Below are 16,912 nucleotides of genomic sequence, written 5' to 3' on the forward strand. Positions count from 1 at the left end.
GTCCAGATTTTGCAGCTCTTTCAGAACATCAGCTGACTGGATTTGGGAGAAGGAGAAATGGGGAAGGCTTGGGGAAGTTGCTGTGGGGGGTGCAGTGCTGTTGACCGGGGTAGGGGTAGCCAGGTGGAAAGCATGGCCAGCCGTAGAAAAATGCTGATTGAAATTCTCAATTATAGCGGATTTATCGATGGAGACAGAGTTTCCTATCCTCAGTGCAGTGGGCAGCTGGGAGGAGGTGCTCTTATTCTCCAAGGACTTTACAGTGTCTCAGAACTTTTTTTGAGTTTGTGTTGCAGGAAGCAAATTTCTGCTTGAAAAAGCTAGCCTTGGCTTTTCTAACTGCCTGTGTATTTTGGTTTCTAACTTCCCTGAAAAGTTGCATATCACGGGGGCTGTTCAATGCTAATGCAGAACGCCACAGGATGTTTTTGTGTTGGTTAAGGGCAGTCAGGTCAGATGTAATGTGTGAGAGTCCCAAATGGCACCCTATTCCTTGTATAGTGCACTACTTTCTACCAGAGCCCTATGTCAAAAGTAGTGCACTATATAGGGAATAGGCTGCCATTTGGGAGCAAACATACAGAGTTTGAGTGTGATGCCACTTTGCTGGTGGAAACATGATGTTTGTAAGTTATTATAACAGGATAGAGGCAGCAGTCTAACTGTTAGCTTGGTCCAGATACCCTTTCCACTGTTCCATACCAACCGTTGAACTACGAGATATTTGTATGAGCCAGTACTATTTACTTGACTCAAGAAAACACTCTCTATTCCCTCTACATTGAAAATTCAGGGACAGATTGAAATGTACAGAATGGTTACCTGGAGGAAAATGGGAGCTTTTTCCAATTTCATTCAAGGAGAGGGTTTAGAATATATTTTTTTTTAAATATAGTCATCTAATTTACAATAGATTTACATTTCAATATTTCTCAGTGTTTTACAATTAGTTTCTTATTAGAATATATATCTATGTGTGTCCGATGCTGCCCCTCATCTCTGATTCTCTGCTGGGTGCCAATATCAATTGCACCCATAGCCTATTCAGTGTGGTCTCAATCAAATTATCTATAGCTAATACAATTTCCCGGGTGGCAAAGGTCCAGCTGGATAATGTAATTTATTGGCTTAGTAACAAACCACCCACCTTGCGACCCCAAACTGTTCACACACCTCTTGTTGGCAGAAAGAACACGTTGTAGTTTTAAAGCTAATTTCCCACAATTCTACACATTTTTAATGGGGCAGAGATTTGTTTTATGTTTTTAAAGCTAATTTCCTGCAATTATATGCATTCTTTCATGTCTTTTGTGTGTTTATATGATACCAGGGGTCTGTCTTGACCCCGTTCTGGGTCCAGATCCGGTCCACGGTCCACCAGTTGAGTATGGAGACTATAGGCTATACAGTAGGCTATTAAGTGCATGCTCGGAGAAGCACAGAGAAAAGTTATATATCTATGAAAATGAACTTCCTTCCTGAGTCTTTTGTGCTGCTGGGATGGTGTAAGTAAAACTACTATGAATTACACATTGCAATGACTAGTCCAAAAACTGCACTATCTTGCGTACGGACTAACCTATAGCCTATGTTCTGTTCAGTTTGAGAAGGACTGTGCGAAGATGAGAAGAACCGGAGGTCAACTTTGATTGTTTTCTACTACTATAATTGCATTTATTTAAAAACAATATATTTATTGCCCATGATGTATCCATCAAGAGTTATTGTCCTCATAATAAGCCAAAATCTAGTAACTTACATTTTGGTGCTGAAACTTGAAGCAGCAGCCAGGGGCACAATCAATCAGAAATGGACAGCTCATAGTGCTGACAGTAAACATTAATGACTTTCAACTGTCTTCATTTTAATTAGACTTACTAACAACAAGAGGGATTTGTGTTGGAGCCTATTTCTTCCTGTTTAAGAAAAAAGCGGTAGGTCTACGTGTTTGACAGACGAAATTCGGCTATAGGCTGCTATATCCAAAGATTTTGGCGGTTAATTCCTCCACCCACCATGCACTCTTTAAATAGTCTACCTCCGTGTCAGTGAAGGGCTGTTAAATTAAAACCAGGACTCGAATTGAGGGGGTATGAGTGTCAGGAGTGTCGTAAAAAGTAGACCAAGGTGCAGCGGGTGCAGTGCTCATCTTCTTCTTTTATTTTTTTAATAATCATGAACACTTAACAAAAATAACAAAACAACGACGAAAACAGTCCTGTAAGGCTAAACAGCTATACATGGAACAACTACCCACAAAACCAAAGGAAAAAAACACCTCATCTAAATAGGACCTTCAATTAGAGGAAACTAGGAACAGCTGCCTCCAATTGAAGGTCAGCCCAATAAACTAAACATAGAAATATAAGAACTAGAACAAACATAGAAATATATTAACATAGATCATAACCCCCCCAAAAAAACGAAACACACAAAACAAACACACCCCTGCCACGTCCTGACCAACTACAATAACAAAATTACCCCTTTACAGGTCAGGACGTGACAATGCGAGGGTATGCCACAGGCTTACCTTTAATTAAAGAAAATGGCAAAAAGCAGAGGCATACCCCTTGTTAGTTTACGATTTTGAGGAAAAGAAAACAGATCCAATTATATAAAGTGATCTATAACAGCGCTTTGGTCCGCGATGCTTTATGCTAGAAACAAGCTGTAAAATACCCGGAAAAGACGTGACTTTGATGCATTACGGGGAGAGGTTGAGTTTTCTTGGGAAGTAATCTAATTCTGTAACTATCGTTTGATTATTCAGTAATATTTGAAGATGCTTAAACCTAGACAGCTTTTAGGGAAACACTTGTGACCTTCTCTGGGTTAAACCACGGAAGAAGAGTAGCCAGCAGTTAAATCTTACATTTTTCTACGTCGGTCACTTTTGAAGGTACCATGCTCACGTTCCTCAGATTTCATTATTTGCAAACCGGGACAGTTTCGTTGCAAACAAGACACACTGATTTAGCATTGAAGAAATATGATCAGATGAACACATAGGACTATCTCTCTGTCCATTCTTAGCCTGTAATTTCGGTAATTTGTGTGCTATTAAAAAAAGATTCCCGTTAAAATCCAGTAGAATTGCATGAAATTATTATAAAATACTATTTTTTCTCAGACCTGCAAATACGATGATAGATTCATGCAATGTTTTTACTACAAAGTAGATATTTCCACCCCTTCTCTTGTCCACGGTGGTCTGCGAACCCACAACCTTCTGGCCCGTAGCCCTGTGCGCTATAATTTTTTTGCCATGCAACGAGTACAGGACGAACAGCAGTTTCGAAAACGGCATATCTAAGGCTCTGTTCTGTCCAAGAAGTGAGGGTAAATGGTAGACATGTTATCCGCTATCCACTTTGTTTTACTTTTTATTTTGGGTATAGGAGAGGGTCACTCTTTGTTTTTAAGCATTCAATGAGGGTTTAGGTAAAATATATTTTGCTGAAGGTATGGCCATCCATTTCTTATTTCAGAGAGGTCTGATTTTCTCCATGTAACCCTCATTATAAATAGTGTTCCCTTGATGGAAAAAGGAAAAAGATAACAGTGGTGCTTCACAGAATAATCATGCTCCTCTTCCTCTCCTATGGTGCAGAAAAGCCATTGTCTTCCACTCTTGTCCCATAGGTCCAGAACATGTCCCAGTCCATTGAGGTACTGAACCTGCGGACCCAGAGAGACTTCCAGTACATCATGAGGATGGAGGGCCAGTTCAAAGGGCTAAGGTCAAAGTTCAGACAGGTAGAGGCCGACAGGAAGACACAGGTCAACAGAAACTTTCAGGTGTGAAAAATACAGATTTGTTTCTGGTTGTTATATGGTTCTGACCTCGCTTTAAGCAGAACATGACCTTATTATAACGTCTTTAACCAGAGCATTACATTATAGTAATTTAGCAGACACTCTTATCCAGAATGACTTACACAAACAATTAGGGTTAAGTACCTTGCTCAAGGACACGTCGACAGATTTTTCACCCAGTCGGTTTATCACATTTAAGGTATGACCCAGATGCAGACAGTGTTGAAGAAACATAATTTTATTCCTTAAACAGGGGCAGGCAAACGACAGGTCAAGGCAGGCAGGGGTCAATAATCCAGAGAGGGTGTAAGGGTCCAGAACGGTAGCAGTGTCAGGGTCTGGAAACAGAAGACAAAGGGCTGTGAGACATGGGTTTAACTCTGGACACATGAAAAGTAGGGTGTATACGGAGGGTACGGAGGAACATAAAACGAACAGCAGAGGGGATAATGATCTTGGAGCAGGGGAGAATAGGGGTGTAGTTGCGTGGCTATAGCAGCGTGCCTGTTCATCTGGCTTGACATTCTTGGATACCGGTCAGTGCTGCGGATGCGAAGTGGCCCGGGCCTTACTGAACCCCTCCCCGAGGACCTGGTACTCCACGGAAATGGTGGAGAGGTCCGGGGAAATTTCCAAGCCCCCCGGGAAGACGTCCCATGGCAGGCAGAGCTGACTTCAGGCAATGAGCGTGGCAGAACGGGCTCCAGCCCATGATGGCACCAGTAGACCAGTCAATAGAGGGATTGTGTCGCTGGAGCCAAGAGACTCTCAATACCACGGAAACCTATGGAGACTTAACTAGCAGGAATTGGATCGTTTCGCTGTGGTTCCCTGACACTCGTAGGTTGATGGGGGTGGTATGGTGGGTGACCTGGCCAATAGAGCGCCCGTCCAGCAATCTAATATCCATGGGAATGGAGAGGGGTTGAGGGGGGATGCCCAGCTCGGACGCCAGGGTAATGTCCATAAAGCTCTCATCGGCCCCTGAGTCGAATAGTACTTGGAGAGACTTGGACTGGTCTCCCCACAGCAGGATGGCATGGAGAGGGGGTGAGTAAGGGGAGAAGAAAAATGATCTGTAAGACCCACCAGAGCACTCACTCCTACAAATGAGCTAGGTCTCTTGAAGGGACAGGAAGACATATATATAATGACCGGCAGTACCACAATACAGACAACTGTGGGTGTTAAGTCTGCATACGCATTCGGCTGGAGACAGCCTAGCTCTGCTGAGTTGCATCGGCTTGGGAAGAGGTGAATCGGCAGTCTTCGGAGGCTCTCGGAGGAACTCGGATAAGTGCCTATCCTCTTGGGGACATAGATGTCGGGGACTTCCAGAGTTCATCAGATGCAAGGTGGGATCCTTGAGTGAGCGATTGGGACTGCAATCAGACCTCTTCTCCCTCCTGCATTCCCGTAGTCGTCCATCGATCCGGATGGTTAAGGTGATGAGTGAGTCGAGATCCGTCGGTTGTTCCCGGGCTGCAAGCTCGTCCTTTACTTCCTCCAATAATCTGTGCAGGAACGTGTCAAACAGCGCTTCCAGGTTCCAGGGGAAGGAGGAAGGCTGCAGCTCCGCGGAGAAGTAGGAAGGCTGCAGCTCCATGATGAGTGAGCACTGAGCGAGAAACGCTCGACCGGTGCCCGACTCTCCATCGAAACACTCTGGGGGAGGTAAGCGGGTTTCCCGGGAAACCGGGCTGATGGCGCTGCTACCAGACAGTGTTGAAGAAACATAAGTTTATTCCTTAAACAGGGGCGGGCAAACGACAGGTCAAGGCAGGCAGGGGTCAATAATCCAGAGAGGGTGTAAGGGTCCAGAACGACAGGCAGTCAGGGCAGGCGGGGGTCAAAACTGGGAAAGACTAGAAATCAGGAGCAAGAAACAGGAAGGAGCAGGGAAACAAACGCTGGTAACAGACGAACTGGCAACAGACAAACCGAGAACACAGGTATAAATACACAGGGGATAATGGGGAAGACACCCGGAGGGGGGGTGGAGACAATCACAAAGACAAGTGAAACAGATCAGGGCGTGACACGGTTACTGTCCCAATGAGCTTACCTGCAAGCCTACCTGCCGCTAGGCTTCCTACCGCTAGGCTACCTGCTGCTAGCCTACCTGCCGCTAGGCTTCCTACCGCTAGGCTACCTGCCGCTAGCCTACCTGCCGCTAACCTACCTGCCTCTAGCCTACCTGCCGCTAGGCTACCTTATTATAACATCTTTAAAAAATAATATGACCTTATTATAACGTCTTTAACAAAAATTGCATTAAATCGAACCAAATTGAACTGAACTGAATCAAACTAAACCCTGTGTATCATCCCCTCCTCTAGGAGTTGAAGGGTAAGATGGAGACCCTGCAGCCTGTGATCCCGGTGTTGGAACAGTACAAGACAGATGCCCAGCTCATCTCCCAGTTTAAACAGGAGATCAGGAACCTGTCCATGGTGCTCACAGCCATCCAGGAGGAGATAGGAGCCTACGACTCTGAGGAATTACAACAGAGGTTCCTGAGTCTGGAGAGCAGGCTACGCAACTGCAGGAGCAGACTCAGTGAGTCACATACAGATGCATTTAGGCATGCGCACACACACACACACACACACACACACACACACACACACACACACACACACACACACACACACACACACACACACACACACACACACACACACACACACACCCACACACAAATTGAATCAAATGTTATTTGTCACATGCGCCAAATTACAACAGGTGTAGACTTTACCGTTAAATGCTTACTGGCGAGCCATTTCCCAACGATGCAGAGTTTAAAAGTAAGAAAAATTTGCTCAATTTAAAGCAAGGAAATAATAACACAATAAAATTAACAATAACTAGGCTATATACAAGGCATACCAGAACCAAGTCAATGTCCAGGGGGTTGTGGCATTTGAGGTACTATGTACATTCTGTATGGACACACAGGCACGAACCGGAGAGGAGCAAACTCAGGGAATTACACACAGGCATGCACCCTTGTACCCATAACCATATGAATATACAGTATTATAGGAATATACAGTACTTATCATAGAAATATACAGTATTATACAAATATACAGTTACATACCAAAGAAATATACAGTACATATCATATACATGTACCGTCATATACATAAACCGTTACATACCAAAGAAATATACAGTTACATACCAAAGAAATATACAGTTACATACCAGTTACATACCAAAGAAATATACAGTTACATACCATAGAAATATACAGTTACATACCAAAGAAATATACAGTAACATACCAAAGAAATATACAGTTACATACCAAAGAAATATACAGTTACAAACCAAAGAAATATACAGTAACATACCAAAGAAATATAGTTACATACCAAAGAAATATACAGTTACATACCAAAGAAATATACAGTTACATACCAAAGAAATATACAGTTACATACCAAATAAATATACAGTTACATACCAAAGAAATATACTCTACATATCATAGATATATACTCTACATATCTTAGAAATATTCTCTACATATCATAGATATTTACTCTACATATCACAGATATATACTCTACATTTCATAGAAATATACTCTACATATCATAGAAATATACTCTAAATATCACAGATATATACTCTACATATCATATATATATACTCTACACATCACAGATATATACTCTACACATCACAGATATATACTCTATATATAATATAAATATACTCTACATATCATAGATATATATACTCTACATATCATATATATATATACACTACATACAGTGGCCTTCAGAAAATATTCACACCCTTTGACTTTTTCCACATTTTGTTGTTACAGCCTGAATTTAAGAATGATTTAAATATTATTATTTTTTGTTACTGGCCTACACACAATACTCCATAATGTCAAAGTGGAATTATGTTTTTTGAAATGTTTACTAATTGATTCAAAAATGAAAAGCTGAAATGTCTTAAGTCAATAAGTATTCAACCCCTTTGCTATGGCAAGTCACATAAGTTTAATGGACTCATTCTGTGTGCAATAATAGTGTTTAACATGATTTTTGAATGACTACCTCATATCTGTATCCCACACATACAATTATCTGTAAGGTCCCTCAGTCAAGTAGTGCATTTCAAACACAGATTCAACTACAAAGACCTGGGAGGTTTTTCCCATGCCTTGCGAAGAAGGGCAACTTTTGGTAGATGGGTAAAATATCCCTTTGAGCATGGTGAAGTTATTAATTATCATGATGTATCATTACACCCAGTCACTACAAAGATACAGGTGTCCTTCCCAGACATAGTACACAAAAAGGTGTTTAAAAGTAAGGTTTAAATGTACTGTAAATAAATATAGAATACAGTTGAAGTCGGAAGTTTACATACACCTTAGCCAAATACATTTAAACTCAGTTTTTCACAATTCCTGACATTTAATCCTAGTAAAAATTCCCTGTCTTAGGTCAGTTAGGATCAACCACTTTATTTAAAAAATGTGAAATGTCAGAAGAATAGTAGAGAGAATGATTTATTTCAGCTTCTATTTCTTTTTTTCACATTCCCAGTGGGTCAGAAGTTTAAATACACTCAATTAGTATTTGGTAACATTGCCTTTAAATTGTTTAACTTGGGTCAAACGTTTCCGGTAGCCTTCCACAAGCTTCCCATAATAAGTTGGGTGAATGTTGGCCCATTCCTCCTGACAGAGCTGGTGTAACTGAGTCAGGTTTGTAGGCCTCCCTGCTCGCACATGCTTTTTCAGCTGCCCACAAATGTTCTATAGGATTGAGGTCAGGGCATTGTGATGGCCACTCCAATACCTTGACTTTGTTGTCCTTAAGCCATTTTGCCACAACGTTGGAAGTATGCTTAGGGTGATTGTCCATTTGGAAGACCCATTTGCGACCAAGCTTTAACTTCCTGACTGATGTCCTGAGATGTTGCTTCAATATATCCACATAATTTTCCATCCTCATGATGCCATCTATTTTGTGAAGTGCACCAGACCCTCCTGCAGCAAATCACCCCCACAACATGATGCTGCCACCCCCGTGCTTCCCGGTTGGGATGGTGTTCTTCGGCTTGCAAGCCTCCCCCCTGTTTCCTCCAAACATTACGATGGTCATTACGGCCAAACAGTTCTATTTTTGTTTCATCAGACCAGAGGACATTTCTCCAAAAAGAACGATCTTTGTCCCCATGTGCAGTTGCAAACCGTAGTCTGGCTTTTTTATGCCGGTTTTGGAGCAATGGCTTCTTCCTTGCTGAGCGGCCTTTCAGGTAATGTCGATATAGGACTCGTTTTACTGTGGATATAGATACTTTTGTACCTGTTTCCTCCAGCATCTTCACAAGGTCCTTTGCTGTTGTTCTGGGATTTATTTGCACTTTTCGCACAAAAGTACGTTCATCTCTAGGAGACAGAACGGGTCTACTTCCTGAGCGGTATGGTGGCTGCGTGGTCCCATGGTGTTTATACTTGCATACTATTGCTTGTACAGATGAACGTGGTACCTTCAGGCGTTTGGAAATTGCTCCCAAGGATGAACCAGACTTGTGCAGGTCTACATTTCTTTTCTGAGGTCTTGGCTGATTGATTTTGATTTTCCCATGATGTCAAGCAAAGAGGCACTGAGTTTGCAGGTAGGCCTTGAAATACACCCACAGGTACACCTCCAATTGACTCAAATTATGTCAATTAGCCTATCAGAAACTTCTAAAGCCATTATATCATGTTCTGGAATTTTCCAAGCTGTTTAAAGGCACAGTCAACTTAGTGTATGTAAACTTCTGACCCACTGGAATTGTGATACAGTGAATTATAAGTGAAATAATCTGTCTAAATAACTTGTGTCATGCACAAAGTAGATGTCCTAACCGACTTGTTAACAAGAAATTTGTGGAGTGGTTGGAAAACGAGTTTTAATGATTCCAACCTAAGTGTATGTAAACCTCCGACTTCAACTGTACATTTGGAGGTCTGTTGGGCCAGTGGGGACTGTGACTGTCCCTTTAAAAAAAAAAGTTATCTAGTTTTATAATCCTAAACTAAGCAGAGCCTTACCTGTTATTGTAAATGTAGCAAGGAAACTATCGTTGATAAGTGTGTGATGTACTCTAGTGTATCGTATAAACTCATCAGTGAGATGGAACTGTGTGTCCTAGAATGCTTCCCAAATGACACCCTAGTCCCCTATATAGAGCAATGTGGGCCCATAAGGCTCTGGTCTAATGTACTGTCACAATAAAATACCACTTCCAAAGAACTCCCAGGAACGCAACGTCGGATCTAACCTGCCCGGCAACAGTCGGGTTTTCTCTCGCTCCTAGTTCTCTGGGACTGCCCGGCAACAGTCAGTTGTTCGTTGCTCCTAGTTCTCTGGGCCTGCCCGGCAACAGTCAGTTGTTCGTTGCTCCTAGTAATCTGGGCCCGCCCGGCAACAGTCGGGTGTCTCTCACTCCTAGTTCTCTGGGCCTGCCCGGCAACAGTCAGTTGTTCGTTGCTCTTAGTTATCTGGGCCTGCCCGGCAACAGACGGTTGTCCCTCGCTCCTAGTTCTCTGGGCCTGATAGATGCCGCACAACCACACCACTGAGTTAGTTTACAGCTAGGGACTGCATCAGCTAAGGACTGTATCAGCTAGGGACTGCATCAGCTAGGGACTGCATCAACTAGGGACTGTATCAGCTAGGGACTGCATCAGCTAGTGACTGCATCAGCTAGGGACTGCATCAGCTAAGGACTGCATCAGCTAGGGACTGCATCAGCTGAGGACTGTATCAGCTAGGGACTGCATCAGCTAGGGACTGCATCAGCTAGGGACTGTATCAGCTAGGGACTGCATCAGCTAAGGACTGCATCAGCTAGGGACTGCATCAGCTAGGGACTGTATCAGCTAGGGACTGCATCAGCTAGGGACTGCATCAGCTAGGGACTGCATCAGCTAAGGACTGCATCAGCTAGGGACTGCATCAGCTAGGGACTGCATCAGCTAAGGACTGTTTCAGCTAGGGACTGCATCAGCTAGGGACTGCATCAGCTAGAGACTGCATCAGCTAGGGACTGTATCAGCTAGGGACTGTATCAGCTAAGGACTGTATCAGCTAAGGACTGTATCAGCTAGGGACTGTATCAGCTAAGGACTGTATCAGCTAGGGACTGCATCAGCTAGGGACTGCATCAGCTAGGGACTGTATCAGCTAGGGACTGTATCAGCTAGGGACTGCATCAGCTAGGGACTGCATCAGCTAAGGACTGTATCAGCTAGGGACTGCATCAACTAGGGACTGCATCAGCTAAGGACTGTATCAGCTAAGGACTGTATCAGCTAGGGACTGTATCAGCTAGGGATTGCATCAGCTAGGGACTGCATCAGCTAGGGACTGCATCAACTAGGGACTGTATCAGCTAGGGACTGCATCAGCTAAGGACTGTATCAGCTAAGGACTGTATCAGCTAGGGACTGTATCAGCTAGGGACTGCATCAGCTAGGGACTGCATCAGCTAGGGACTGCATCAACTAGGGACTGCATCAGCTAAGGACTGTATCAGCTAGGGACTGCATTAGCTAGGGACTGCATCAGAAAAGGACTGTATCAGCTAAGGACTGCATCTGCTAGGGACTGTATCAACTAGGGAGTGCATCTGCTAGGGACTGTATCAACTAGGGACTGCATCAGCTAGGGACTGCATCCACTAGGGACTGCATCACCTAAGGACTGTATCAGCTAGGGACTGCATCAGCTGAGGACTGTATCAGCTAGGGACTGTATCAACTAGGGACTGCATCAGCTAGGGACTGCATCCACTAGGGACTGCATCACCTAAGGACTGTATCAGCTAGGGACTGCATCAGCTGAGGACTGTATCAGCTAGAGACTGTATCAGCTAGGGACTGTATCAGCTAAGGACTGTATCAGCTAGGGACTGCATCAGCTGAGGACTGTATCAGCTAGGGACTGCATCAGCTAAGGACTGTATCAGCTAGGGACTGCATCAGCTAAGGACTGTATCAGCTAGGGACTGCATCAGCTAAGGACTGTATCAGCTAGGGACTGCATCAGCTAAGGACTGCATCAGCTAAGGACTGTATCAGCTAGGGACTGCATCAGCTAGAGACTGTATCAGCTAGGGACTGTATCAGCTAGGGACTGTATCAGCTAGGGACTGCATCAGCTAGAGACCGTATCAGCTAGGGACTGTATCAGCTAGGGACTGTATCAGCTAGGGACTGCATCAGCTAGAGACTGTATCAGCTAGGGACTGTATCAGCTAGGGACTGTATCAGCTAGGGACTGTATCAGCTAGAGACTGCATCAACTAGGGACTGCATCTCAACGTCAGAAATGAGGGCATTTTTCAGTAAGTGGGTTATCCTTATAGCCTGGTGTCTATGCTCCCTCACTCTAGTTCCATACGGCACCGTCCCAGTCGCCTAGGCCAGAGCTTCCACCATAGACACTACAAGGGTAAATTTTTTCCTGTTTGGCTATACCCAGAATCACCCCTACCTGTGATCGATACACTTAGTAACTATAATCTAGTCTCAGGTTTCATTACTCCAGTTCCCAATCGATATATTAACCAGATGCTATAAATCCTCAATGAATCAAATCAATGTATGAACCTAGAGTAAAACGGCACACACTTGTATGACTCATCGATGACACAGGGTTTCAGAACAATAAAGCAGGTGTCACGAACGTCGTAATAGATGGACCAAGGCGCAGCGGGTACGTGAATGCTCATTTTTATTAAACCAAAACAAACACGAAAAACCGATAAACGGCCGACAAAACAGTCTTGTAGGCAACACACAGCGATACAAGAAACAATCTTCCACAAACCCCAAAACAAACATACTCCTAATTATAGGACCTTCAATCAGAGGCAACGATAGACAGCTGCCTCCAACTGAAGGCCCCAACACCAATTAGCAAAACATAGAAATACAAACGACTAGACAGAACATAGAAATAAACTAACATAGAACAATAACCAAAAACCCTGGAATACATAAATCTAACACCCCTCTACATACACAACTACCCCGAACCATATAAAACAAATACCCCCTGCCACGTCCTGACCAAACTCAAATAACAAATAACCCCTTTACTGGTCAGGACGTGACAGCAGGTTTATTCCAAATTCCAGAAACGGGCGTAAAATCAAAAAATGACTCAAGCAATTATGATGAACTTTTAACCAATCAGCATTCAGAATTAGACCCACCGGGTGTATGATAAGCCAATAAGATACCTCCAGCATCCTTATCTAACTCCCCAATGCAATTTTTTTTATCTATGACAATTTTCTGAGAATCACCACATTTACGAGAAGAAACGGTGTGGGGGGTGTGGGGGGAAGACAAAGCAGTCTTTGTCTTCCCTCCTCAGGATGATCAGTCCCTTCAGTTGTTGATGAAACAGCTAACAGCTACTTAAAGACTCTAATCAATAAGGTAGCCTTGAGGATTCCTTCTAGAACTTTACTTTAACACTCGATAATAACAATATAAACTAAATAACAAAGTGTGTGTGTATATAAGCTACAAATCTACAGCTATCTTCTTCTTCAGGTAACAGGTTCTTCTAGCGAGCCAAAAGATGCCAACAACAACAAAAAATTCCAGCATCTTTTATACCCTAATCCTTAAGCCCGGTGAGGAATGTGTGGTTATCACTTACGCCCCTAGCGTTTATTACTCCCCCCCTTACCCTATGTTTTTCTAAACCAAACCTTCCTCCTGCCCCAGGCTTAGGCGAGTCGGGACGCAACTGGCCTCTGACCTTTTCTGCAAAACATATCACAGAACTAAGCCTACTATTCTAACAATAAGGAAGGGAAAAAAAGGGTGCCATTTGGGACTCAGTCCTAGTAACATAATAACAGATCCAGGTGGATTATTCCATTGGTTTGAGTTAATAAACTGTTAAGAGCTAACACAGTCAGGGGTGAATATATCTATATGAGTAATGTGGGGGTGTTGTGTGTGTTGTGTGCGTGAACAGCCTGTGGTAAACTGATGAAGATCACTGGGCCGGTGACGGTGAAGACCTCTGGGACACGGTTCGGAGCCTGGATGACAGATCCACAGGCCTCCCCTACAAACAATAGGGTGAGGAGAGGGAGGGAGGGAGGGAGGGAGGGAGGGAGGGAGGGAGGGAGGGAGGGAGGGAGGGAGGGATGAGGGGAGGGAGGGATGAGGGGAGGGAGGGAGGGATGGATGGTGAGGAGAGGGAGGGAGGGATGGATGGATGGATGAGGGGAGGGATGGATGGATGAATGAGGGGAGGGGAGGGAGGGATGGATGGGGGGAGGGAGGGAGGGATGGATGAGGGGAGCGAGGGAGGGATGGATGGTGAGGAAAGGGAGGGAGGGATGGATGGATGGATGAGGGGAGGGAGGGATGGATGGATGGATGGATGAGGGGAGGGAGGTATGGATGGATGAGGGGAGGGAGGGATGGATGAAGGGAGGGAGGGATGGATGGATGGATGAGGGGAGGGAGGGAGGGATGAGGGGAGGGAGGGAGGGATGAGGGGAGGGAGGGATGAGGGGAGGGAGGGATGGATGGATGGTGAGGAGAGGGAGGGAGGGATGGATGGATGGATGAGGGGAGGGAGGGAGGGATGGTGAGGAGAGGGAGGGAGGGATGGATGGATGGATGAGGGGAGGGAGGGAGGGATGGATGAGGGGAGGGAGGGATGGATGAAGGGAGGGAGGGATGGATGGATGAGGGGAGGGAGGGATGAGGGGAGGGAGGGATGGATGGATGGTGAGGAGAGGGAGGGAGGGATGCAAGGATGGATGAGGGGAGGGAGGGATTGATGGATGAGGGGATGGATGGATGGATGAGGGGAGGGAGGGATGGATGGATGAGGGGAGGGAGGGAGGGATGGATGAGGGGAGGGAGGGATGGATGAGGGTACATGTGTATTTGACTACAGCAAATGTGACTAATCTTCCTCCTGAAGAGCTACTGATAGATATGACATTCTATTAGTCAGTTGCTCATCAGAACCTAGAATCACATGTTCTAGAGCAGGGCTGGAGCAAAAGCCTCTATACCCCAGTAACTCTCCAAGAGGAGGGGAGGCCACCAGTGGTCTAACTACATCATACTCTACTGCTGCATCCAGTGACGGAAAGGCATATCAGACAGCCAAAAAAGCATTTACACTTCCCCAAAGAGTTTGTAGAAACATTCTACCTCATCTACTGTGTGTTTCTTTCTAACTAATGTACATAAAAGGTAGACCTTTAAATTGTTAATGATGGTATTGTGTTCCAACCCAGGTCTGGTACATGGATAGCTACACCAACAACAAGATAGTCAAAGAGTACAAGTCCATAGCAGACTTTGTGTCCGGGGCCGAGTCTCGAACCTACAACCTGCCGTTCAAGTGGGCCGGGACCAACCACGTGGTGTACAACGGCTCTCTGTACTACAACAAGGTCCAGAGCAATATCGTGGTGTGTTACCGCTTCGAGACGGGCCGCGTGGTAACCCAGAGAGCCTTGGAGAACGCCGGCTTCCACAACGTCTACCCTTACACCTGGGGAGGCTTCTCTGACATAGACCTCATGGCCGACGAGCTGGGTCTGTGGGCCATCTACGCCACCAATCAGAATGCAGGAAACATCGTCATCAGCCAGCTCAACCCGGAGACACTACAAATCCTCGGAACCTGGAACACGGAATATTCCAAACGGAACGCGGGGGAGTCCTTTATGATCTGCGGAACACTCTACATCACTAACTCTCACCTGACTGGTGCTAAGGTTTACTACTCATACTCCACCAAGACCTCTAACTATGAGTACACAGACATCCCCTTCCATAACCAGTACTTCCACATGTCCATGTTGGACTACAACGCCAGGGACCGGGCTCTGTACGGCTGGAACAACGGACACCAGGTTCTGTTCAACATCACGCTGTTCCACATCATCAAGACAGAGGATGATTCCTGAGGATGAAGAACTCATAGGAACTCAGAGGAACCCACTGGAACACTGACTAACATTCCTGGTGTTCCGGTGTTCCGTCAGTCATTGATGGAGTTCTATTGTTGTGTCTCTACATTTTATTTTTTGCTCTCTTCTTTTGACAGTCCATCTTCGGCTCTCTTGGTTTCTTTTCAAAGTCCTAATGCAAGGCTTAACATTGATAGTTGCCTGGATGGCCAGGGTATCGAAGACTTTGGCCTGCAAACTCTGGAAAAACTGGATAAAGTCTCAGCACACTTCCTGTCGAATGCAAATGTATTGTAATAGTTGTTTGGCCTCCAAAAAGCATGACAAACTCATAATATTCTCTGATAGTTCTACATAGCAATGCCATTTAATATTCTCTGGTAGTTCTACATAGCAACGCCATTTCAAAACAAGCATCTGGCCCGGTGAAATTGAGAGCCTTCTTTTTTGGGGTTCTCTTATTTATTGTATGCAACTCTCTTTGTTCACAACCTTTCACGTGGACTGTACTCCTCTCCTCTCAGCTGCTCTACACTGGATCCTGTAAGTCTGAGACCATGAGAGATTTGGTGTAGGGTTAGTCAATTTGAATTCAAGCCAGTCAATTCAGGAAGTAAACTGAAATTCCTATTGAATAATTGAAAAAAAAGCCATCTACTTTCGATAATGTCTCAATAAACTGAAAAGGTGTAAAAGTTTTGGAATTGTACATTTAAAACACTTCCTGAATTGACTGACTTCAATTCCAATTGACCCCAACCCTGATTGGGTGGGTTTGGGTAACATGCCTCTGATTGGGTGGGCTTGAGTATCATGCCTCTGTAGCTTTTGTATCCGTAGCAACAGTATCAATAGGAGTATGCTTTTATTCAGTCTGTTCTGTGAGCCCATTTGATAACAGGTGTCCTGAATGTCCTCATAGCATCTAGAACTCTCTATGGCTTTCATCCCAAATGTCACCCTAGAACTCTGATCAAAAGTAGTGCACTATATAGGGAATAGGGTGCCAGTTGAGACTACGCCATTTAGGGAATAGGTTGCTATTTGAGACTGCACTACATAGGGAATAGACTGAGATGGTTATCCTAATAGTATCTGTAAC

General features: G+C 44.5%; 1 protein-coding gene across 1 annotated transcript; it reads left to right on the forward strand.

The window, feature by feature from the left end:
- Positions 1–3,654: 3,654 nt before the first annotated feature.
- LOC106569793 (noelin-3-like) lies at positions 3,655–16,317 on the forward strand. The gene is made up of 4 exons (XM_045694504.2): positions 3,655–3,801; positions 6,159–6,378; positions 13,842–13,948; positions 15,130–16,317. The coding sequence occupies exons 1-4, from the start codon at positions 3,655–3,657 to the stop codon at positions 15,805–15,807; spliced, it is 1,152 nt and encodes a 383-aa protein (XP_045550460.2). The 3' UTR covers positions 15,808–16,317.
- The last annotated feature ends 595 nt before the right edge of the window (positions 16,318–16,912 follow it).

This window comes from Salmo salar, chromosome 14 (genome assembly GCF_965601325.2).
Source record: "Salmo salar chromosome 14, fSalSal1, whole genome shotgun sequence".
Lineage (NCBI taxonomy): Eukaryota > Metazoa > Chordata > Actinopteri > Salmoniformes > Salmonidae > Salmo > Salmo salar.

Bases quoted from the DNA above. Each gene is read 5' to 3' on its own strand.
- LOC106569793 (XM_045694504.2), top strand. From the start codon at position 3,655: ATGTCCCAGTCCATTGAGGTACTGAACCTGCGGACCCAGAGAGACTTC. The intron at 6,379-13,841 runs GTGAGTCACATA...GTGCGTGAACAG, and splicing joins CAACTGCAGGAGCAGACTCA to CCTGTGGTAAACTGATGAAG. The intron at 13,949-15,129 runs GTGAGGAGAGGG...GTTCCAACCCAG, and splicing joins CCTCCCCTACAAACAATAGG to GTCTGGTACATGGATAGCTA.